The 23,487-nt window shown below is 40.0% G+C and overlaps 1 protein-coding gene across 1 annotated transcript in view; it reads left to right on the forward strand.

Moving 5' to 3' along the window:
• Window positions 1–14,770: 14,770 nt before the first annotated feature.
• Window positions 14,771–23,487, forward strand: part of KNDC1 (kinase non-catalytic C-lobe domain containing 1) — a gene marked incomplete at both ends in the record, with an annotated part of 67,680 nt that continues 58,963 nt past the window's right edge. Inside the window, 3 exons of the mRNA XM_082486706.1 lie at window positions 14,771–14,869; window positions 19,556–19,754; window positions 23,059–23,117. Of these exons, the coding sequence (XP_082342832.1) occupies window positions 14,771–14,869; window positions 19,556–19,754; window positions 23,059–23,117 (357 nt within the window). The remainder of the gene's footprint in view (window positions 14,870–19,555; window positions 19,755–23,058; window positions 23,118–23,487) is intronic.

Genomic DNA, 23,487 nt, shown 5'->3' on the forward strand with positions numbered 1-23,487 from the left:
TTACCATTCATTCTTACATTTTGTGAGCAAAACTGAATGCAGTGGATATAAGCTTTGATCATGACACTCTAAAGAACAAGAGGAAAATACTAGTCTACACAGGTATTAAGGGTTACGTGGCAATTTTTCACTAGACAAATTACAGTTTTGTAAAGAGCAAAATACATTTTTCATAACCTGGAAGATGCTTGGAGGTTTTTAGAGGAAAATTTATCACCATATCAAGTAGCAGCCAATACAGAAGAGGACAGCCTATCAAATGAAGCAAGACAGAACTCTATTATGTCAGACATCTAAAATCTCTGCTATATCTGACATAGTGAAGAATATGATTGGACTTTTCTGATTGACCTTTTTCTCACTGAAGTTGCAAGACCTTTTTAAGTACAAAAGGCATATTTGATGAAATTCATGGAAAGCAGCCAACCTATTATTTAATATTCCACATGACTGGATAATATTATTGACGGATAATATGAAATTTGTTGGAATATAGCAAAGAAGCTCATGCATATTTTTCCACTTATATATACAATTCACTGAGTAAATTAGTTTTAGTTATTTTTCTTATTATTTTTCTATTAGATAGAAGAACAAATAGAAATTAAGAGGCATAACATGTGGGGGGTGTCTGTGGAGTTACGTTTCTATTTTCTAGATTTTGAAAATTGGCCACTGGTGTAACTATGTAAAACTGATATAAAAATATGGTGGGAGACAACTGTGAAAAAAGTGGGCATACTTATGGATTCAGAATAGCATCTTCAAAATAGAAACATGATAAATAATTTATCCAAAACATAACAGTGGAATACTGTAGAGGTTTCTGAAATCAATTTGCAAATAAAGAAAAACTCATCAATCTTACCATCTTCATGAGAAGAAATAATTTATAGCATACTCCCATTAGATGCTGTAGAGAATTTTGGACATAACAAGTCTTAGGAAAACCTTTGTGTTTCAAATCAGTAAAAAACTAGTTTACTTCTCTATGTTTTGGGGCTGGAAGATCGCGTTAGTGCTAATTTTCATTGAACATTTGTTTTAAAGGTGTTTATGCTATAGCTCTCTGCAACTTATGCTATTGTTGTCTGCTCATTAGCTCTTTTGTTATCTTTATTAAAATATAAGCAAACAAAAAAGTTACTTTAAAACAACCGCATAATTCTAACTTGTCTTTGCCATTTCTACTCTGTACAATTTCCCTGGATCATAAATTTACAACCTCGTTTCTCTGTTTGGTTTTCAAGATGTGAGAGCCTCTCTAAGCTACTTTTCATGGCACATTTCTCCCTTATTGGCAGTAGCAGATTTTTATGACTATTGTGTCACAAGCAGTGCTGCAGTGACACATAGCTTTATAAGGGCATCCAGTCCTTACCAACTTGCAAAGCCCGATGAATATTTTCATACTGTCTTGGTAACTGAGTCACAACCTTTGTGAATTGCCTGAGGGCACAAAGCAATTCAAAGGAAGAGTCATTTAGAGAAATCTTTCCCAGCTCCTGTGCTCTGTTCACTAGTTAACAAGGGTCTTTTTGTAATGACAGTAAAATGCCGATTTCTAAAAGTGGGGAAGGATCGTTCTGTACATGCTGTGTTCTTATAGTCTTACTTAAGCATATGTTATTGGCCAGTAGCAGAGACAGAATAACTAACTGAACTAACTGGATCTCTGGTTTGATCCAGTACCTCAATTTTTATATTTAGGCAAGAGAGCTTATATTCCTCCCCGGGTAGCTAGAGGTAAAATATTATTTGATTTATATGATTAATATACATTCATCGGATATGTGGAGGATCTGCTCTTCTTGCAGTCCAGAAGAGGGCTGGCAAGACTTTGTTGAGCCGTATGAACAACAACCTCAGACATCCCTAACAAATGTCTTTGTGAAAAGTAGGGTAGGAGAGTAAGGGAGGGTGAGGGAGGCCGTCAGTAATACTTACTGCAACTTCAAAGAGCAAGTTACGAGAGTTCTCTCAGTTTCAGTCCTGCATCTCTTCTGTCATCCTCTGGAGTTATGCAAGTGTAATTTCGATTAGACTGGAAACGTGGAAACAATTCAGCCAGTGATGCATGAGAAACAAAAAACAGTTCTCCCCCTTCTGATGTTCTGTCGAGCTACAGAGAGTAAAGAGCAAACCATCTGTACTTCCATTATTAAAATATGGTTCCTAATATTCAAAGGGAAGTAATCCATGGAATAAGAAGGCACCGTTAAGACATAGGTACTTTGCAGGGTGGCACAATATCTTATGTAAGCCTAATGGAAATGCAACATGGCAAAGGTTTTGTTGAAAACCAGGGAAGTTTTAATGCAGATTTTTTTTCAGCTCTTCTTTTCACACAGTGCCTGTTGCAACTGTGGGCTGCAATAACACGAAATTGCTGTCATTAATAGTATAGACCTATTTTACATGCAGAAGTAGACTCAGCAGGATGGATCATTATAAAATTGTAGAAAACAAAATAGGCTCTGGGAATTGAGGTGGCTAATCTGGATAAGGAGTTTTTTAACTATGAGGCAAGGTTAAATATAATGCAACATTGGAGAGTAGAGTACCTAGGCTAGACTTGGGAAAAGAAAGGAAATTCCGTACTTTAGTTGGTAAAAAAAATAATAAACTAGCCAGTCACTGAGCCTGTTATCAAAATGCTGTCACAATCATTAAAGCTGCTTTTCCCCCTCTGTTTCTTGATGCTGGCTGAGGCCCAAACAAAAAACTTGTGACATCCCAGTCCAGTTTCTCTTTGGCTGATTCTTGCCGAAAAGAATAGTAGGTAAGAGAACCTCTCATTTTCATATTATCTGACTGCAAATCTTTAGGATAAGGAGGTATATATCTGCAGTGCTGTCAAACTGATGCTATTGTACACACCCCAGTATGTGCCTACTGTCAGCGTTGCTGGTGGAGCTGGCGTTCTGACCTATTGACCATCTGCCCTTACCCTGATGTAATGTAACTTGTATGGAAGAGAGAACATTCTCTGGGGTTCTTTCTCTGAGCTCCCAACAACATCTATTCCCAGACAGCCAGGATTCATGCACAGCGTGACCTCATGCTGAATTTAGGCTGCCTGTGGCAACAGTAAGATGTTTTATGTGATGTCTTGAGAACACCCTGGTTGCTCCTCAGCAACTGACCACTTGCATTCAAAGTGGTCATAGCCACTACAGTCACGATGGTTTCTTACCGGACTTGGTAAATCCCACGTGTAGGCAAAAAAATCATACAGACGTCATCACCTGAGTAAACAAATATTGAATTCCACTGAACTGAGAAATAGGCTGTGTATTTTTATTGGAATAAAGGATGATGGATAATCAAAGAGGCATCTAAGAGACAGATATATGTCAAAGGAGAAGCCTCTAATACAAGAGAATAGCACACTACGCTCAAGTTCATGGTAGTTTATTCTTTGTGAAGGACACACACTATTATTCTCAGGGTTAGAACATGCTTTCCCAACCCAAACTTATAGGGAATTTCTCTCCTTCGATGCCACTGCCCATTTTTATTTTATGAATACCCTAAAAAAAACATGATTAGGCCCTAGGCAGGAGGGTAGCGAGCACAGAGAGGGACTGAAGACTAGTCAGATTAGGAGATGTGTGGAGCAAAGTTTGTTGAGTGAATATTTGTTTCACACCAGTCTTGCTGATGCTCACCAGGAACAGCAACGCTGTCCTCTCTCCCAGGGCAGTCGGTGCCTCTTCCCCGACCAGCAGTAAGAAGATTGACTCCCACAGAGCTTTGCTAGCAGGATGGCACCAAGAGCAGGTATTACAAATTCTGTCGAGTTACAAATACTGCTTTCTCAGATAATGAGAAGAAAAATAGGGAGGGTTCTTCACAGATATTTCTTACCTTTATTCTCACCTTCTCCCCTCCTCCAACTACAGAAGCAAGGTTCATTTTTCCTTACTGCATTGTATAGTGGGTTTTGAAATCTGCAGGTGGAAGGCACGGTGCTGTTATTATTACTTACTGTTATAAAAGACAACACAGGGATTGCCATCAGTGAATCTGTCTCTCGGAGTTAGGTTTGAAATTTGCAGTCCTCAGCTATCTGGGTAGGTTTAAGGAATAAGTTCTGTTATTTGTAATATATGAAGCAATAAATGGCTACTGAGAATGATTAATAGCCAAAGTGAAGCTCAGACATTTCATCGATCTCAAAAGCCATTTATTGCAAGTATATGAAAGCAATAGAGATTATTGCTATTATACAACAAACCATAAAATCAGAAAGGAGAAAAATGCATCTTTTTCTTCTCGCGGATGCTGAGAAAGTGTTCTGCACTTTCCCTCTGTGCTGGATTTTCCATCTGAACCACGTGCTGGAGGCACAAGTGGGATCAATAACATCACAGACACAGCTTTAAATACTGATTAAACGATCAAGGACAGATACTGTTTGAGGATAAGCTGAAAAATTGTTCACAGAAGCAGCTGGTGCAGAACAGAAGTGACCGGACTGGACAATGAGGGTTTTGTGTGCAGATACATTTGAATTTTTCTGGCTGAAATTCTGTGCTTGTTATATAACCTCTCTTGATTAATTGAGCCTGAGTGCCAGGTTGTCGGCTGCAGCTGAGGTATGCCTGGCACGGCTGAGGGGAGCTGGCGCACCAGACTGCTGCTAGGCCTTACTTTGTTCTGCCCCCAGCCTAGGACAGAATAAGCCATATGAATACTTGATGGGTTGGGCGTTCCTGTGCTGGTTCTGTAGCACCTGAAGGCTCTCCTTCATACCGAACAAATGTCCAGCAGTTTGGTTTCACACTGGTCAGAGCAGTCCCGAGGAGGTTCTGGCTTCAGGAGGACATTGCTGGAGGCCAAGTCCTTTGGCCGTGCCCAGATAGCCTTTCACACAAGGTAGGAATAGAAGAAATTCCACTGGTCCTGTACACCCAGAGAAGTACTTTCATCTGGGGAACCCAGAAGGCATCAGGTGCAGCAGGACCACTGGAGGTATTCAATGTAAGTTAATCTGGTCTTGTATTTTTAGGTCTCAAGTGGGGTTATTCAGAGAGAAGTCATGATAGGAAGAGTTCCACCTTTATTCCATGCAGTAGTACGGAACAGTCAGGATTAGGGAAGTCTAATTAGGAAAGCTTGGGTGCAGGTACTTTTTTGTGTGTTTTAACCATTTTTCCTGGCTATGCTCCTATAAATAATAATGTTATATTTAAAGAAGCTGAACTGAAATAATTTACCTGTCCTTGTGAGGCAGACTAAAATTGGGATGTACTGCCTCTGAGATACAAGTAGCTGACTCCCTCCTGCCTCTTGAAAGGGGTGCCCATGGAGACACCAATTCAGAGGCCAAAACTTTCAAGAAATCAGCAGAATTCTATTCAATACTGGATGGAGGCATTAGTGGTATCTTGTACTCTCTTCTGCTTTCCCTGGGTGCTGTGAGAGTTTCTTTACAGGATATTCATGCACCTAACTGCTTGCTACAGACAATCTTTCCTCATTTTTTCTTCTTAATATAAATCAACTGTCTTTACTAAGAATGAAAATTTAATGACATGTTATAGAGCCAGATGAATCAATAGCTGTAACAGGTTGGAAAAGAGTTTTGCCCAGTTGTTTCATTTGGATTATCAAATTTTGGAGACATATACTGCAGTTCATGGATTTTATGATGCCCAAGATGGCTCTGGCTTCATCCAGGAGGTAACTGACGATGCCTAATTAAAGACAAATGCTTCAAACACATACTTGCTGTAGCTACTATAGACTTTGAGCTGAACTCAGCAATTTATCTTTCTTCCTGGCTCATTAAACACTATTTTGAGCTCCACTAACATACAGCTAATGACCATGTCTTTAGGAGTCTTTGCAAATCAGTTACCTTTCCCCTGAATTAGTTCTAAAAAAGACAGGGAAGTCTAAAAATCTGCAGTCCTGTAACCAGACTGCAGCTCAGTTCTTCAAGCCCTGTAGTACTGGAAGGCTGAGGGGTTATTTTCTCCCTTTTGCTGATGAGCTCTTTTGGAAAGAGTTTCTCTCCTCCTGCTGGTCTGCACGTGCAAGGTACAAGATTCAGTCTCAACTATGTTTACCGGTTGTATTTATAAGTTTTATGGCTAGATTCCGGGTATTGACTGCTTCTCCTCAGAGGAGCATTTCCCAGTATAAAGGAGTCCCAGTGGCACAATACATAGATATTGCTAATGCATCCATCAACAAATTATCTAGGCAGCAATTACAAAATTGAGACTCGGATAGTGCAAATAATTGATTTTTTCAGTGCAGTAGCTGAATTGAGAAGTTGGAAATGAGTCTTAATTCAGGGTGACTGGAAATAGAAGTGTTGGGGGTTTTCTCAGAATGCAAAAAGGGCACTCACCTGTGTGTGGCACCAGCGTTCAAACTCAAAGCCTGCCTGCACAATGGACTACTTCTTCCATCTGTTAGGAACGCACCCTACTCACAGGATAGCGTTTCCAAGCTATCATAGCAGACATCAACCTCAGCAAGTGCCCTTTTCCTCTATAGTTATGACTATCATGTGAAAAATAAAAATCTCTCTGGAACTATTTTGGAAATTAAATCTGCATTTTTAATAGCTTCAGTATGGCTCCCACCACGTTTTTCAACAAACATTTTCTGATACCTGGTATGAGATTTGCCTCAGTTTATATGTGAAAAACCTCTGCTCTTCACCTCTTGTGAGGTCAAGTGACTTCACTGGATGGTCTGTACCTTTGAAAGTTCTTTCAACTATCTTTGTTACTGATTGAAGGGCTTGGCAGAAAGACTGAGTTCAGCATTGTGATCTGAAATTGATTGTGATCAGACTCATTCTAATCAGCTCTGGCACAAACTAACATAATACAGGGCCCTCTGCCAAGAACAGCCTGATCTCAGCTACTGAGAGCTTCACAGTGGAGTACTGCAGCCCTTGGGCTTCCTTGGAGAGCAGTCGTTTTCCTAAGGTAAGATGGAGAACGGGTTGCTGGATTAGCAATGTTTTTATTTTGGAGGGCCTGTAAGGAACACAGAGAACAGCACCTGGTATGCTCCCAGGAGATTTGGGTTGTTTTGCCTTGCACAGGTGGAATTTCTGAATGCCTCTCCAATTCAATCTCAGGAAGAAAGAACTGCAGTGACCCAAGCATGAAACACAGTAGCTAAATCCTCATTGAAGACAAACAGTCACAAGTCACAGTAAATCAAAAAGATTAAATTGTAAATACTATATATTACCTCTGTGGCTAGTAGATCGTGTCATCTATGTTCTAGTTTGTCTTTATGTTTTATTGCAAAAGATTCCCAGGATAACCATGGCCATGCCTCTGGGCAAAGGAATAGAACAACATAGACACTCATGGATTTCATATCAGCTTCTGGGGACACCAGGTGGTTGTTTTGGAGACATTAGGTCTTCAGCATGGACTTTTCCTGCCGATTCATTAAATTCAAGAAGGATTTAAACAATGCAGTTTGGTTCACTGCCCCATGGGTGGGAGAATACTTTGTCTTGTCAGTGTTTTTCTTTCCATTATGAGCAGCTCACAGTGATCTCATAAATCTCTGTAGAGGAAAGCTTAAGGAAATGGCCAAATGTCAGAAATATAAGCAATCTCAGGCTTAGAATTCTGCCTCACATAGTCAATTTTACATTTTGTTAATATGAATTTAAGATTTAGTTAATTATTATGAGGTGTTTTTCTGAAGGATGGCTAGCACTACCCTGCAGCCTATTTTCCAGTGTGAAATTGCCATAGGCATCATATTAGACTTTATTTTGCACATTATAGCTACTAAAATGATCTTCTGCATAGGTTTTTCTAGTGTTTCCAAATGAACACCACTAAAATGAATTAAAAGAGTGAGGGGACCAACAGGTACTACAAAGACAATATTGTGTTATGAAGACAATCTTATAATGTCAAAACTAAAGCAGTTTAGAATCAGTTGGAGGATGCTTTGCAATTATAGCATAAATTTGGCTCTCCAGGTTTACAGCTTAAATTTCCAGCTCATATAAGCCTCCTGAGTAAAATCGGAAGTGATTTATTTTCACAGTGCCTCACTTTACCATGTGAAACAAGCAAAGGGGTCTTCACCTTGCAATACGGGCCTACTGTGGGAATACCTGGGATGTACAAAGACAGTGGGATAAAGGAAGCCATATAACACTCCAGAGTGTTAACAATAGAAAGAATCCCATTGTCAATCTCTCTGTATGTATATATGTGTGAATACGTGCACACACGCATATATTTCTTGATAGATACTGCCTATGACAAATGTAATAAGCTAATTGAATTAATGAGACTCAGAAATTCCCAAACACCAGACTTAGCATTGGATTGATTTTGGACTTATATCTTCTCTAGTCCTAATTTTTGAGCGGTGAAAAGAAAGCCATGTGTTTGCCTATTGGATCATTACTAGGTTATTTTCCCACTTGTACACAAATATAAACAATTCTGGTCTTTGATCTTGTATCTCAATGAGTTTTCTTCAAAGGAAAATATGCCATGACAGTTTTGCTATTGACTTCAATTGGGGCCAAATTATATTTCCCATGCTGCGTGCATTAGTATAGATGCACGTGCTCTAGGCAATCCTGCTTTAGCAGGGGAGTTGGACTGGATGATCTCTAGAGGTCCCTTCCAACTCTGAAAATTCTGTGATTCTGTGATATCTTTACTTCTGCTGTCTTTCCCTGCATTTCAGCTGGTACCAGAAGGTAATATCCAACTGCAACAGCATAGGGTATTTAAAGAATGACAAAGAAAGTGGAGATGCCTAAATGCAAACCACATTACCATAAAAGTAGCTCCTGATGGGAGCTATCTGTGCCTGGAGTGCCACCTAGCAGAACAGAGTTCATGTGGAAAGAATACAGGAACTGGAGATGCAGCTCCAGTTCAGATGAAAACTTATTAGATGATTGAAAGATGTCCTGAGAACAGTGGAAAACCCTTTGATAGTCTTTCATATGAGGACAAATGAAACTGCTATTCAATGAAGATGCAATGAAATCAAAGTCTTTAGGCAATGGACATGGGAGAAGATTATGAAGATGAAAAAAAGGCACTCGCCTCCACAAAGAAATACACTGAAGGGGTAGATAGAAGAGGATTCTATTGAAAAGATCAGATCTCCGAAGCTCCTGAGGAAATTATGAACTTAAGGTTTCTGAGTATTATAAAGACAACAAAAGTGTAGTTTAGTAGAAAAGCAATCCTGACTAGAACACAGGTTTAAAAACAATGCACTGTTTGGAAAAGATGAAAACAAAGTCAAAGGCAACAGAACAGATGTACATGTAATATGGTAATCTGGAAAGAACTAGGAAATGAGATTAAAAGATAAAAGACAATGTTGGAGCAAAAGTGAATGACTGTAACGAGAGGCTGGAAATCAAAAGATTCCTAACATGACATGTAGGAACAGGTGGAGTTTGATATTTCTATGAAAAGAGTGATGTGACAGGTGCCTGTAATGACCAAAGACTGTGCTTGATGATTCTGAAGTTTCCATTTCTATCATTCAACCCCATGAAAAGGAAATGCCTATATATGGGTTTTGCCATACAGGAAGCAGTCTATGCATATAATTTTCCGATCCTCTTCAGAAATGCAAAGCTGATGCATTCCTATTGCTTTTGTAAGATTCTGAAGTACTCGGAATACAAACTAACTTGCCACTTCAGGCAAGCAGATTTATGCTCATATATGATTCATAGCAGCAATGGGGCTGGTTTAAAAATTGCAGTATCTTTACCTTTGAATTCTTTCAGGATTTTTCAGCAGCAGCAACACATAATTTGCTTTTTATTACAATGCTTTCTCACTGCTGCCACAAAGGCAGCAGCAGTTGGCAACTGGCAGAAAGCTTTTTCTCTGCCTTGAAATATATATAACTACTAAAGGAAGAACAGTCGTTTCATAGACTGTAAAAGTATTAAAGCCCATGGCATTAAAGTGATCTCTGATTAACAAAAACCAAACAATTGAAAAGGATATGTCATACACACACAAACCCCAATTCTTTATACTGCAATCCTTCAGTTCCCTCATTTTCACCCAAACTAAATTAAAATGAGAACCTTCAGGCAAACTGCCATTAAACGAAAAGTCTTAAAAGGAGAATGTACAATCTAATTATAGTGTAACAAATGTGTACCTTTCATCTACAAGGCTGGTACTCCAAAATTTTAATAGTCAATTATGATTATATAATCTATTAAAAAGAATAACCAAAGTGCTATAATGAAAAGGGAAAACCTACAAAAGTACATGAAAAACATCTCCAGTGGCACAAAGTGGCGTAACAGTAGTACCCTATACAATTTCCTTTCCCTGTAGCTTGTATATAGATTATGTTGCAGAGACACAGGTGCTGGCAGTCACTCCCTGAATTCCCATGAATGTATTCTCTGTGCTAGTGCCCACTGAATTATTTTTTGACAATATCCCACGAATCCAAATATCTGGAAATAAAAGGCATGAGACTCAGAACTAAATCAGTAAATCACAGTTAAGAGAAGTACTTCCTTTAAGTTTGTAGGTCATTAACATATTATTTTCAAAAACCTCTTGAGTCTACCAATTCTTTTTTCTTTCTTTCTTCCTTCCTTCCTTCTTTTCTTTCTCTTTCTTTCCCTCATTCAGTCATTCAGGTTCCAACCTTCTCTTTCACAATTTTTAATTATATAAGGACACAATTAGAAAAAGCACTGTGAAGTGCTAAAGCATGATCGAAGTCACAGAATAATTTCTATTCTGTGAATGAGCAACTAGACCAGGACCTTTCAACCTGGAAAGATGAAACTAGGCGAGATATGGCAACTATAGTATCATAAATTATAGAAAGATGATAAATAGGGAATCTATCTACCACTTTTTCACATACAAGAAACTAGGGGCCTAAAATGAAACAAAGAATTTACTTTATGCAATGCATGGGTCAGATGAGGAATTTTGCAATAGGACACGGTGGATAGTAAAACCATTCAGACTCAAAAAGTGAATGAACAACTTAATTAAAGAAAAATATTCCAGTGTCTTGTAAACCAGTAGACACTACCACCGCCTTAGGGAATATCTGAACTGTGACTCTTTGGAGGCTGTGAGACTGCACTGGAAGAGCATAATATGTAACTACCTTGTTCTGACACTCTTCTCTAGACATCTGCTACCAACTGCCGTCAGAGACAGAAATCAAGTCAGCTATTTTGCTGCAAGCATGTATGTGAAAATTACAAACTGCCTTAACTCTAGAGCATTTACTACAAATTAGATACAGCTTAAGGGGAACGTGCTAAAACTGTGAGAAAACTGAAATCAGGTGTATTTGATCCAGTCCCTCTGTATTGTCTGTGATCATACACCAAGTCTAAGACATAAAACTCCATGTTAATACCATGATGTTTTGGTCAAGAGGTTTCTCATGTATATCTACACTATACCCAGAGTTTACCTTTGCTTAGTACTTTTTCACCTCTAATCTACAATTAAGAAGTCAAAATCTCTAATAATTGTGATTCCTTGTGTAATTGTTACTAAAGAGATCTCTGTTAGAAATCTCTCTTGTACTTCCATAACAAAACCTGTTTCAAATATCCTTTACCAAAACAATTTTAGTCACAATATATCCCTTTAATCTAGGCTAACATTTCTTCGTTCTTTTCAGGCTACAGAATATTTTTAGTGCAAAATAATGTTTTTATTTCTGCCTTTTGAGAACCTGACTGCTGTTCTATCTATTTCTGGTTTTAACATGACATTTACTTGCATGTTCAGCCAACCTGAGACTCAGAAGATAATTTCCACAATCACATATCCATCAAGATGTCTTTCAAAAATGCCTACCAATACTCTATAAAAACCTCTTAAGAACTTTAACTTTCTTAAGCAATATTGTGGAAAAGAAAGAACAGAAAATATGACTGCAGACAAACTGACAGCATCAACTACATGTGGAGGTTTTTCTACTGCTGAACTGTGTAGTGTTGCATGTCCTCCAACAGTTCCCATGGGCCATGATTAATTGCAGATGGTAATAAGAATGAATACTCAATTGTGAGAATTGCCACACGAATGTATCAAGCAAGTTACAATGCCTTTTCTGACAGTTGCCTCAACCATGAGACCAACGAGGAAAGCAAAACAACAGAATTACTGATGAGAGCGGAGGCTTAGTATAGCAATTTTTCTGGAAAAATCTGCCAGACCATATCAGTTCCAGTGACTGTTCTGTCCCGCCTATCAAGGCACTTGTGACAAGGCTAAGTCTGCTACAAGTTTTTATCTACAGAGGAATCCTGTGTTCATTTCATTTTCCACTTTGTACATATTCCACTTGGTATAAACAGTTCTTCAGTAGAACAAGTAAGTTAACCAGAGCAACCAAGAGATAAGTCTCGAGCATCTCGAATCACTTGGATACGGTCAGTTAGTCACTTACTCTGGCAAAACCTACCCAAGCCTAGATTCAAGGTCCAAATAATGTGGTGTCTGAACCTGTCTGCTAACCTTACAGGGAAATGCCCTACCACTCAATTACTGATTGTTTTTAGCAAGTCAATTTCTCTTCTACAACAGAAAATATTGATCCTTTCAAAACTAGCATGTGAATTTCTGTGCAGCACCGGTAGGTTTGACTTAAACTGTCATTTTACAGAAATGTTTACGAATGCTAAAGTGGTGATTGCAATGGAGTGCATATTTAAGATGTATTTATGGATGAGTGTAGATCTTAGACCCAATTTACACACCAGAGAAATTTTTCTCTTTTCTTTTTCTTTACAATGCAGTTATTAGTCCAACCCAGGAGGGTCCAGAATGTAGGGTTCTTCTTGGATAGTGTTGCCTGAGGAAAACATTTTGCCAAATATGCTGGTGAAATACATTTTAAGAAGCATTTCATAAATAAAATAGTGCTGTTATTGGAGTTACATTGGGCTTTATTTTCAGAAGTGCCAGGCATTCATTTTCCCATGCTTTAATATTTGTTCACAATTAAAAGCCAAATGACCAAATGACAAGTATATATAGATTAGAAACATTTGTAATCATGAAAAACATTTTTTTCACATCAATTTAGTTCAAAATGTTAGTAAGAAGACAGCATATATATGAAACATTCCAATTTGCCTGGGTTTGGGTGTTTTTCTCAGTAGCATGCCGTAACTGTGGAATGTATCCAATTAATGTTTAATTGGAAGAAATCTTGCAACTGCTGCAGGATGACTTTTATGGGACAGTTAATCAAAGTATCTTTGTTTGCTTCACAGTGTTTGTTAATGTATATTTTAATAGAGTATTAATCTTTTCCAAAGAGTACTACATGCAAAATAGAATATAAAACTCCTGCCTTGCTTCATGTACTGCGCACAGATTAATTCATTAACATGCTCCATTTTGACACAGAATTACAGGAATACAGGGAAGCAGAATAATGAAAATGGCACTATTATTTTCCAAGCACCTGTAGTCCTGAAATTTAATTACAGGAGAAAACAGTCTGTTCTCTCCATCCACCATGCTGGTTGCAACGGAGATGTGAAGATGTCGTCGATGTGGCTGCGCGCGTGCTTAAAGCTAAACTCAGGAGACACCGGCTCGGGGGCTGCTGCAGCGGGTGCGGTGCCCGAATGCCGATTCCCCTTCCCGGGCAGAACGGGGGACGGCTACGGCCCAGTGACACAACACAGCCTGCGGTTCCCAACGGGGCTAACTTGAAACAGAAACACGTGCCTGCGCAGGTGGTGCTTTTGAAGGAATCCTTGATTTCGAACCTTCAATTTCAAAAGGAGTCTTAATGAGGTTGTTTTGGGCGACCTAAGGCCTGTGGAGAGCAAAAACGGGCTAGTGCTCATGAAAAGAAAGTTGATAGTACCGGATTGGTTTTGTTTGTGCTTGTTATGGCTTGAACTGTGTCAGGAGTTATGGCCATGATCGCGCAAATACTTGGCCACCTGCCTAATTTTAAACGCCAGGGTTTATCCATTAAATCCAGCAATCTGAGAGCCGATGGCGATAAAACGAGGCCGGGGCACACGGGCAGGCAGGGCGGGGGCTTTAAGCCCGCCCGAGGCGCCCCTCACGGGGGAAACCGCTCACCGGCGGAGCAGCTCTCCGGCCACAGCGGCTGTCAGCACCTCGGGCGCCAGGCAACGCCGCCGCCCCGGCCTCTCGCCGCTCCCGGTCGCCCGGAGACTGCAGCCGAGCCGGGGACTGGCACCGGCCCCGGCTCCCGCGGGGCCCCGGCGGCCGCAGGTGGCACTGCGGCGGGCGCGCCCCTCAGGGCCCACCGCCCCGCCACCGCCTTCGTGCCGGCAGTTCACTGTGATCGGGGAGGAGGGGGAGCGGGGGACACGCCGCGATTCGCCACCGGCCCCCGGTGACTCGGGGCCGCGGCGGCGGGGCGAGGCGGGCGGCGGGGGCGGGCGCCGCCGCAGGAGGGCGGGCGCCGCCGCAGTGAGGCCGCGCCGTGCGGGCGAGGCGGCGGCGGACCGCGTTGCCATGGCAGCACCGCCTCAGCCGAGGCCTTAAGCGGGCGGCGGCAGCGGCGGCGGGGCGCTGGGAGAGGCAGGGGGCGCCCCGCGGCCGGGCCCCGCCGGGAGGGGAAGGGGTTAAAGCGGGGCGGGCGTGCGGGCACGGCGCCGTGGGGGTCGCCGCCGGGGGCAGCCCGCAGGCGGGTGTGGGGATGAGACGCGGCGAGGGCCGAGGGCCGTGCTCCGGGCGCGTAGGGAGGCTGCGGAGGTGAAGCCTCTGCTCCCTCGCCGGGCGGAATGGAGGCTGTTGGCGCCACAGAGGACGTGTTTTATGAGGAGGAGGAGGTGGTGAACTGCTACGACTTCGAGCCTCTGCCGACGCTGCTGGAGGATGAGGTGAGTGAGGCAGGTGCGGGGACGGAGCCGCCGCCGCCGCCCCCGCCCTTGCGCTCACCTGTGGTGAGGCGGCCTCAGAGGCGGCCCGCGGGCCCCCCCCTCTGGCGTCTCCTTCTGCCCACCCCGTGGGACAGCCCGCCGGCTGCGCCGGGCCCCGCAGGAGACCGGAGCCCGGGGGCTCACCCGCCCCGGCGGGAGCGGCCAGGCCGCGTCGACATAAGCGTTCCCTTTCCGTGTGTTCAGCGCGGGTTCCTCGGGTTCTCCTGCCTGGTGCTGCCAGCTGCCGAACTCGGCTTAGTCCATCCCCCGTGCATCCTCTTCACACAACAGCAAAGTCATGGTCCTTGAGCGCAGAGTGTGTTTGAACTCCTGTCGTAGCCGTGGGTTAATGCTGCAGCCAGGAAATAACGTGTCCTTGTCCCACCTGATAAAGGGAAATTTCTTACTTGGGTGAAAGTGTTTCCAGTAACTGCCAACCACGTTTCTTGTACAACCATTTCTTGTGGCCCTCTGTAAAAGGCCTTTGTCACTGAAATAAATAAAACAAACAAAAAACCAGGAAAACACCAAGAACCAACAACACCCCAAACTGTTAAATCTGTTTGTTCAGTTGTTATGCCAAATAACCTGTAGCTGAGCCTAGTTCTGTCATCGTGTTTGTCTGGGTTTGTACTCTGTTTTGCACTCTACTTTTTATTGCTTTTGCTCATCTTTCTTTGCATCTTTCCACACAAACGGTGTTCCTTACCCCCTAGTGAGCATTTGGGCAAAATGTTTGGGGTTTTATTTTTTTTTAAGTAAAAGCTTGGTGAACCGGATGTGAGCCACTTCTTCTCTAAACCAGATCTTGCAAGGTTTCTTATTTTCAATGTCAAGAACCTAAGTTGAATCAGGATTTAAAAGTGAGTTTGGAAATGAAAAGTCCCTTCCAGCTTTAAGTCATCTAATAGCTCAGCAGTTTGGCTTTCCCTCCCATCGTCTGTAGTGTTCAGTGTAGCAGGCCCTCTTAGTCCGGACCATGTAAATTACAGGTGGTAGTGCCCTTCGTGGTACACATCAGCTTAAATATTTAGAGTATTTCTTCAGGACAGGAGAAGGCTGAGGGTCAACTCTCCTGTGTGAGGAAGACCCGAGCCCATTTTTCTCGCCTGCTCAATATATACTTCAGTTGTGGATTCCTACCAGTCCCTTCTATTTAGTCATTCCAGGCACATGAGTATTTTCAATATTCTTGTTGAGAGAATGAGCATGACCTTATCACCTGGTGATTAGAGAAGTTAATAAAAAAGGGCTGCTTTGAAGAGTACTTGGTGAGCTTATCCAGGCAACCCAGTGTTTTTCTTCAAATGCGATGAATTTAATGAATGGTGCCTGCCACACTTCCCGTGATTCTGGAATAGATTGTTTTGAAGTTTGTGTGAATTGTCTTGGCAAAAAGACACAGGTGCCAGAGCGCTGTGAATGCTGGTGTACCTAACTCTCAGCTGCTTAGTCATTTACTGGAGCCTGTGCATCACTGTACGTAGTATAAGGAATGAGGTTGGTGTATGATGCATCTGGTTTACAAAAGCCTATATGTGAAGTAAGAAGCTGCCTGAGCTGTAGAGTAGGAAATACTGAGGGTGAGGATGCATTTCAAATGCTTTTCTTTACTAGGACTTCCTTCATCTCACACTCCTTAATATTTAATTTCATTTTTTTAAGTTGTCTGTGGCAAATTAATTTGTTTTCTCTTCCTGCTCTATCTTCCTCTGCTTGATCACATATGCTACTGAACTGTTTTATACTTTCTGAAGAAAATATAAAGGAAAATTGGGAACTAAAGTGAGTAATTAAAGCATGGTTGTCTGACCACTTCACTTTTTGTAGTTATTAAACAATAATTGTTTTTACAAGTGCCTTTCACTGATAATGAGACAAAGAGAGAAAAGGCATCAGCATCTCTGTCGGGTAACACTCTAGTTTTCCTGTAATTTAAGTGAACCAGCTTTCAGTGGTCCAAAGTACTGAAGTCATGGCTTGCCAGAAGCTTCTGTGTTATAGTTAGGATTTTCCCCACCCACCCCATTCAAAACTTTGTTTCTGTATTGCTTTGGGGATGCAAACTAATCAAATGTGTGTTTCAGTGTTTTCAATGCTGTGTTCTCTACAACGGCCTTGCTTTGCTGCCGTAGCAGCTTTAATAATTAAGGTCAAGACAGTGTGGTCATTTGAGAAATACGTGGTTTCTGTGAAGTAAATAACTTCATATCCTGGAGCATTTGAAAGAGGAAGGCTTGCTGTGTGGTGGTGTTCTGCTTTGTTTTTTATCTTCACCTAGCCATCCATTGCTGATGGAGGCCACTGAATGTTCATAGGCCTTTTTTCTTTTTTTCTTTTTTTCTTTTTTTTTTTCTTTTCCCTGTATTATCTAACTTTCCCCTTCCTCTGGAAGGAAGACAAGTGTGTCGGACATGGGATCATCATAATCAGCTTTTGTTTACTCCCCAGATAACCACAAGACAAAGATGGTTTTGTAGATTTAAACTGTTGATATTGCTACTGACGATTAATATGCGCTGTAGAGCTCAACCTCAAAGCTTAACTCAAAAGAAATTTTATCAAGTCCTGATTGTGATGGGAATTTGATATTGAGGCTGTCTTAAAGGTTGCAGGTTTTATTTCACATAATCTCTAAACTGAGCCTTTCTTGCCATATGTGCAGATGAAACCATCATCATTTTGCATCTTGATTAGTGAAACATTCTTTTTTTTTTCTTTTTTTCTCTTTTTGAATTGTTTTTGGTTGGCATGGAATAAGCAGTTAGTCTCTTCTTCTCAAACCTATCCTCATCCTACCTATCGGTTTGGTCAGCTTCAAAGCCTAATGGTTTGTGGTCCAGGTCCTTGTCATATGTTTATGTTTTCAGATACAGGAACCTCTGTTCTTCCCTTCATACTTGGAAGAAATTCCCCATAAAGATGTATAAAACTTCTTCATCCACCCTCAAAATCTGGTGGCAGCATCATGCATATGGTGCTGAGCACAGCACAGAGAAAATAAGATATTTTGTCTCATGTACCTGAACTGTAAGGGCTTTTGCTGTTCATCATTATGTAGGACTGAAATCAATGAGACCAGGGTCCATGATTAGCGCTAGAAGGCATTGTAGTAATGCTGCCATTAGTAAATCAGTCCATCTCTAGGCTGATGAAAACTAGAATATTGAAAATAGAAGTTAAATTTCCCAAATAATGAGTGCCCTTTATTTCCTACCTGTTTTTTTTCCTCATATTTATTAAGTAGTATACCTTAGAACAAAAAGCAAAATAAATTTTTCAAGTAAAGTGGTCCTTGTTTGAAGGATATTTTGAGTGCAATACTTAATTCTCTGAAAAACATGTTAACAAACTGTTAACCCTTCTGTAAATTGTAATCCAAATATCCCTGACGTTCTCCAGTACTGAGGTATGTAAAGAAAGTTATAACTGTATTTTCCAAGGGATTAAATGTTTAAACCACTGCAGTTCTCTGAGTTTTAAAATATCTCACATTCTGCTTTGCTGACAATGAGATACTTTTTTTTCTATATTCTAAGTAATATGCATCTACATCTTCAATTCAAAGTATATTTAATATCACTCAAAAGTGTAGTCTTTGGTCATAATTACTACATATAAATGACAAAATATTATGTGCAATTAATAGTAGTATAGCTTTGATGCAAAGTAACTTCTGGAGACCCATCCATTTTTCTGTTAGCTTATTTTTCCTTAGAGATGGAATTAATGTTTTGTTTGTATTGTTTGTATGGTGGTTTGTTTTTTTTTTTTTTGTCATGCCTTGAAGCTCATGAAAACTTTTTATTTCTGTAGCTATGGGTAATGTATTAGTTTTGCATTCTAGAAAATATATATAAAAATTCTATCTGCTTTGAACAAATCACTGTTTCTGAACATCTTGACCAGAAAAGCTGTGTTAGAGGCACGTTTTTTTGGAACTGAACTCTTCATAGCCTTACTGTGATGATGGGGTCAAAGGAAGCTGACTTATAGTTTAGGACAGTAACTTAGAAACAAAGTCTGAGAGTCTAAGAGCTCTGAGTGTATTGGGGAGGCCTAGGACAACCAAAGGTTTTGGTTTTAAGTCAGAGTATAAGAATACTTTTCCTATGGCTTGTTTGCCTTTTGAGTGTTTATTAAATGGTCTACACCACTAAACTTCATGACAGCATCATTCTTAAGACAGGCTAATTTAGAGGATACTTTTTCCCAGATCACAGATGGTAGGGAAAACTGCTGTGAAGAGAATTTTAAAGTAGTTTATCCAAGGCATCTGGGAGAGCTTAAGGGAGATATGGGTTAAAAAAAAATGTTTTAACTTAGTCTCTCTGCTTTTACCTCCAAAGGGTCTGTTTCCCTGACTTTGATACATTGTTTATGTATCTTGTATACCTCCCACAGTCAGTCTTTTTTTGCTGTTGACGTACTGTGATACCTTTGTTAAGGTTAACTGTGCTTCTTAACAGACTCTGTGTCAAGAGCAAAGTCATGCACTTGCTGTTTCTTGGGGTCTTAATCAGTGTCCTAGAAAGTCTGAGAACTTGCTGGAAACGTTACTCCTAGCCAATTGTGTCAAATGTAATCGATGATACACAAAGTAATGTCATGAAATCCAGGGTAATTTATGAATTCATATCTTGGCAGGAGAATGTGTCCCTTGCTGATATTTTGTCACTGCGGGATAGCTGTCTTACTGAGCAAGATATTTGGGCAATTTGCCTGGAGTGTTGCCATTCTCTGAAGAGCATTGCCCATTCTGCAATCTTCCAGACACTCTGCATCACTCCTGACACTTTGGCTTTTAACACCAATGGCAATGTATGCTTCATGGAACAGCTCAGTGGTAAGTATTTGTGTTTCCAGGCCATTTGTTTTAGAACTATGGAAACTCATAGTGAGAGACTGTAGTAAAGCATTAAATTGTATTCTTAAGACTTGTAATTAAAATAAAGAGAAAACAAAAACTTGTTTAGGAATGGGTGAATATAGGTCCATATAAAACTACATGCTCAGTTTTGTGACTGATGAAGAAAAGATTTTATGAGTTTGCTTAGAAAATTCTTCATAGTTATTTTAAGACTTATCCAGGGGAATGTAATCCAGGGGAATGTAATTTATGTCCATTTTAAACACTGGAGGTTATGCATTTGTGTATCTGTGTGCACAAGTCTCTACATATTAAAAGCACGTTCTTGGTCTCTTCCAGTTCTTCTCATTTTATGGATAACGTCCTATTTTAGAGAAATCTGACATTCAATGTATCTTGATTGTGGCCATAGAGAATGGGGCAATTCTAGTGCATATTCACTGTTAGAAAGGAAAGTGCTCTCTTGAATAAAAGATTATTTTTTTTTTTTAAGTCATGATTTTTAGACTCGGCAAGTATGGTGACTGACTGAGAAAAGAATTTTAATATGCTAAAAACCAGTATGTAGTGGAATGTATGATCTTCAGGTATTGTAGCAGATGACTGGGAGAATGTTTAACTTAAATGTCTTCTGATTTCAGCACAGATAAAAAAGCATGTTATTGTTACTGTTCCCTTTTCACACCACCTATCTAAGGAGTGTTTGTCTTGAGCCTGTTGGGGGTATTACAAAACAACAACAAAAAAAGTCCCAGCTCTTACTCTATAGTCCCTTTAAAATTATGTCAGCTTGTAACTAGAAGAATCATTCTAGTCCATATACACACTATTCAGGTTTTTGTTATGTTTTCTTTAATCTAACTTATTTTTAAATCTATATCAGAATAAGTGTTTATGCTTTTAGCCAAAATCTAGATCACAGTATTTAGAAAAAATGGGGTGAGGTAGCTTTGCAACAAATGAATATTTGTTGCCTTCTTTAGAATTAAAGATAGTATTTCAAATAAGTGGGTAACATCATAAAATCTAATTAATAGAGATGAAAATTTATCTTCATAATTGTTGTGGTATTTGTTTTATGCTTAAATTCCTCAAATGTATGTGAGTCAACTTTTAGTTCCATGTTAATAGGGTAATGCAGAATCAATTTCCTTTATTTTAATGAGCTTGTCATAACTTGAAATTAAAAAAAAAAAAAGAAAAAAGCTGGCTTTGTATTTGTAAGAGTATATGAAAGACTTGTTGAAGAGAATAAATCTAGTACATGAAAAATGCCCCTCAACTGAGATCTTTGCTTGAAGCTGGGAAAGATTAAAAAAAAAAATCAATTTCTTCTTAAATGTTTTAGTCTAATTGAGTAGCTGGCAAACAATTGATCCAGGAATTTGCCATAGTCAAGTGCTTAAAATGTGGGATAACAAATTTCCATGCAAACCAAATATACAAAGATTTTGTTCCCTGAAGTCACGTTAGTCAGAGGAAGAGACTGTTCATTAGATCTCTTTAAAGAAGTTGCATTTTTCATAGGAATGAAAGAAGTTAGGTATGTATTCTGTTTCCCCTAAACACACACTCCACTGTGTCTTCGACTCTTTCTTTCTCTTCCACTTTCCATCAGACTTGATTACTATTTGGTTAAGATATAGTTTGTTAGATAGGCACTTCCCTATAGTTGTTGCCTATGGATTTATTCTTCCAGAAGAAAATTGTAACCTCTGGATTTGCTTGCCAGTGAGAGAAAATGAACAGCCTGTCACCTCTGTTTTAGCAGCGAGTTCTGCTTCCTGCAGGTTCTGTGGTGCTAAAGTGACAAACATTCAGTAGGATGTTCTGCCAAGGGCTCTTATATCTTCTTGTCTCTTCAAATCAGACAAATTTCCATTGTAAACATTATATTAAAAGAATACAGTGAGCTTTACCAGTGATAAAGGCTGTACAAGCATACAAATATTTAAAGTGTTCTATAGGAAGAAAGGGAAAAGATAGTGGAGAGGTGAAAAGAAGGAGCAGTAATGTGGCGGTGGGATGATAAAACATCTGATCTTCTGTCTATTAGTTCCCTTTCCCTTCTGGCCCTGCCCCCTCCCTCAAATATCAGGAAAGATGTGGTGTGTGGGGAATGCAGAGTTAGTTGTCTACCCCTCTTTTTCAGTGGAAAAATAGAATCGGGAGCGTAATAAGGAACTGTAAATCAGTTAGTGGCATCTGTATAGTCATCCTTGCCAGGCAGCTGCAATATATGAATAAGTAGAAAAAGTCCTCTCTACCATATAACTGAGTTTAGTATCTTCATAATAAGAGCTTTGCATTTCACTTCTAAAATACAGGCACAAAAGTTCTATTAGAGCTAAAGCTATGATGGGTATGCTATGGCTGTGAGCATACTTTTTTTTTTTCTCCCTGTTGAGAAGGGAAACTTAGCGTCTTTGTGTGTAAATGATCTCAATCATCCATTGGCTTCACAGAAGGATAGACTTAGTGAGTTGAATATGTACATGACGAGTAGGTTTTTAGTCGGGCACTTTTTTTAATCCCCTGGTGTTCTTTACTGGGTTCATGTGACTTCAGTACAGTATGATACCATGTGCATGCTTGGATGCAGAAGCAACATCAGTGTCTCTTAAGATGTTGCTTTTTTCTTTCCATGTCTCCACTCAGAAGTGGCTGCTGCAGTAGCGTAGTTCTCTGCTAGGCAGCACGTGGGTGGGGAATGTGCTTCCTCAACTCTTTTATCATAATTAAAACAAACTAGGCAGAAAGGTCAAGGTTAGAAGCTAGCCTGTAGGTGAAGAGGCAATTAGCTGTTCAGGTTGTTTTTGCTGCTTGAACCCATATCCTCCAGGTCTGCAGTGGAAAATAGTGAATGGCAATGCCCCATTAATCAAATCAAACCTGGAAGCCACAGCTGAACCACACCAGCTTAGGTGATAACTTGGTCCAAACATTATTGTCTGAAGGCAAGAAGTGGTTAGGCATGGTAAATATATTTCTTTGGGGGTGTTTGTCTGTTTTGTTTCTTAGTAGGAAAAGTATGGTATCTTCTTGCTTTGGTATCTTCTTTAGTTTGAAAATAGCACTTTATTTTACTTGCAGCACTAGAAACATGGATAGCAAGTTCTTTGTACATGAGATATGAGTGAACCAAAATGCTGCTATATACATAGTTTCTTTCATATCAGATATGAGTGTATCATTAAATTAGTATTGTCACATTGTTTTGTTTTTTGAACAAGCAAGACTACTAATTTCTAATCGGACACATTTCCTTTTGCTTTCAAAGATGATCCAGAGGGTGCCTTTGTTCCACCAGAATTTGACATCACCGGTAACACTTTTGAGGCAAGTTCATAAATTTATCTGTAAAATAGAGGGGGGAGTTAATCATTTTAGTATTTCTGGCAGTACCAAATGCTTAGCATTCTCAATGTATAATTTAACATGTTTAAAGATTGTTAATACTAAGTTGTGCTGTTTAGATATGTTTCATTGAAATAAAAGGTAAACTTAAAATGCTATATTAATTTTCTGTATAAACATTTTTCACTGACTGTTAAAATGTGAGAATCTATTTTGGCTGAATAATGTGTTGTCCTAAGCCACAGGTGATCTATATTATGTTCACTGGTATCCTTCACTGGTTACACTTGCTTGTTTGGGGACTAGCCATGAACTTTTATGACTAAATATAAAATTTGTTTGCCATCCTCTT

Source organism: Vanellus vanellus (assembly GCF_965231255.1).
Source record: "Vanellus vanellus genome assembly, chromosome: 7".
NCBI lineage: Eukaryota > Metazoa > Chordata > Aves > Charadriiformes > Charadriidae > Vanellus > Vanellus vanellus.